The sequence below is a fragment of the Halyomorpha halys genome, unplaced genomic scaffold (genome assembly GCF_000696795.3).
Source record: "Halyomorpha halys isolate HHAL.00 unplaced genomic scaffold, Hhal_1.1 Scaffold291.1, whole genome shotgun sequence".
Taxonomy (NCBI): Eukaryota; Metazoa; Arthropoda; class Insecta; order Hemiptera; family Pentatomidae; genus Halyomorpha; species Halyomorpha halys.
Genome location: NW_027109101.1, coordinates 9,136 through 11,505, shown reverse-complemented (window position 1 = coordinate 11,505; position 2,370 = coordinate 9,136). Strand labels below are relative to the sequence as shown.

At 26.8% G+C, this 2,370-nt stretch overlaps 1 protein-coding gene across 1 annotated transcript in view; it reads left to right on the top strand.

Moving 5' to 3' along the window:
* Nucleotides 1-2,370, top strand: part of LOC106680811 (patched domain-containing protein 3-like) — a gene marked incomplete at its 3' end in the record, with an annotated part of 284,865 nt that overhangs the window by 276,445 nt on the left and 6,050 nt on the right. The window contains exon 5 of the mRNA XM_067047328.1: nucleotides 1,708-1,977. Coding sequence (XP_066903429.1) covers nucleotides 1,710-1,977 — 268 coding nt within the window. The remainder of the gene's footprint in view (nucleotides 1-1,707; nucleotides 1,978-2,370) is intronic.

Here is a 2,370-nt window from a genome sequence, read left to right as displayed (position 1 = left end):
ATAGTGTTTTTGAATTATTTAGTAAAAAATTGCCAGTCTCAAGAAAGAAATTTAAAGATTATAAATAAATTTATGTATTTAGTTAAATTAAACATACACATATACTTTATTATTATGATTTGGTGACATAAATTTGTCCAATAAATTCGATGACATTCGTTCTTAGCATCTCATGAAAGAAAGGTTGAAATAAATAGCATATCAGTTTGTATCAGCGGTATAAGCTGGAAATTTGAGGCTTTCTTTAATGAATATAATCGATAGTTTCTTAAAGTTCATTATATTTTTTAGTTAAAATTAAAAATTTTAAAATACTTTATTATTATGTTTTGGTAACATAAATTAACCAATACATGCTATAAAGTTGCAATCATAATTTTTTTACAAGAATATTAATAGCTTCAACATCACTCAAAGAATCTACGCAATACTTCGCAGTGGTTTAAGTAAAGATAATAATAATAATAAGTAACATTAAGATTAAGTAACATATATAGTTTTGAAACAAAAACTCTCACTGTGCTTCAATATTAGTACTATATACAAACAACTGAGATTGATTGGCATATCAAATTGGTAAAATATTTTTGAGAGTTAAAAAAAATCCACTAATTCATTTTATTAATGAATTTTATTTTATAATAAACTCTAAATTTTCTTTAAATTATATTATTTCAATTTCTTGAGACAAGGTAATTATTTATTAAATAAATCAAAACTTGTATCCTTTTTTGTCTCAACACTTTTTATTTTTCAACAGTCCGACGTTTCGGCCATTTTAGTCATCCTCAAGGACATCTAAATATTTAACAGCTTATATTATATATTCATTTTTAACACTTATAACAACAACATTATCACCAATAATATAATATACCTTCAATTATAATTTCTTCCTCACATTAAATTTAGAATTTCTTTTGCGGCTATTCTGCCCATGTCATTCATTAATTATAAGTTAAAAGCCTATTTAAAAAGTCAATTATTAGAGAGTCATATTTATTATTAATAAGCTTACTAAGCTTAAGTTTAGTTACCTATTTTTTAAATTTAAAATCATAAATATTTAATTCTTCTTATATAAGATTATCCACATAAATTCACTACCATATACACAAACAATTTATAACCTCCCACTCACACAGGTCAGCCTTGTTTTAAAATTAATTTAAATTGGATTTTTGTCTCAATTTGGTATTTATTCTAATTCTCAAATTTCCATATTACATTTAATTGTAAATAGTAACAAATTTCTACATTTATTTTTATAAATTTTCTCTAAATCTTCTTCAAAATATTTTTTTTCGGGGATTTCATTATCTTTAAATATTCCCATGGCGAAATGGAACATTTTGAAAAAAAAATACACGTAAACAGACCGAATGACATATGAAAGTGTGGTAAACGATTTTTAGTAGTGAAAATTAGTATTTAAAAAAAAATAATAATAAATAACTATAAATTTATAAGTTCATTGTGGACAAATTTACAAAAATACCCCATGTGAATCGGTCAACTAATAACAAAGTCTTTCGAGGACAAAGATTCAACAGCTCTCTTTTATATAGAGAGATTGATTTATCATATTAATACGTTTTATTTATATTTTAATGTCACTTTATCTTAGTCATAAGATCATTAATTTTATTTTTGATTTTGCCATCATGTGGAGATGATTAAAATTGATTTAAACTGGTGTGGTTGCAGAGATGCGTTGCCGACTAGACTCACTGCTTGGAAGCTGGTTCTACAAACTTGGCCTGACAGTGGGCCATACTCCTGGCTACTTCATTGTCATCCCCATTCTCCTGACCCTCCTCTGCATCACCGGCTACCAGAGGGTCCACTACATGATAGATCCGGAGTACCTCTTCTCCCCAGAGAACGGGGATGGAAAATACGAGAGGGCTGTCGTCGAGTCCTTTTTCAAGATGAACTACTCCGCCAGGTTCAACCCTACCAGGATAACCAGGCCAGGTAAAACTTGTTTTAATAAAATAAATTGTAATTCGGTAATTGTAAAGAGCAGTCTATCAAACAACCGCTTTTATTATACATTCATTTTTAACAGTTTTAACACATTACTACTAATAAAATAGCATACCTTAAATATAAATTTACACCTCACATCCAATTCTTTAAAAAAGTTTTGCATATTTTGCCAATGTCATTAATATCAGTATAATCACCCTAAACAACTATAAACTAATAGGGAATCATATTAATTATTAATAAGCTTACCTAATTTTATGTCTAGTTACCTATTTTGTCACAATTTCTATAATTTTTAAAACTTTTAATTTATAATCTTTAAATTTCTTTCTTGAGACTGGCAATTGTTTACTAAATAATTCAAAAACACTATCCAAA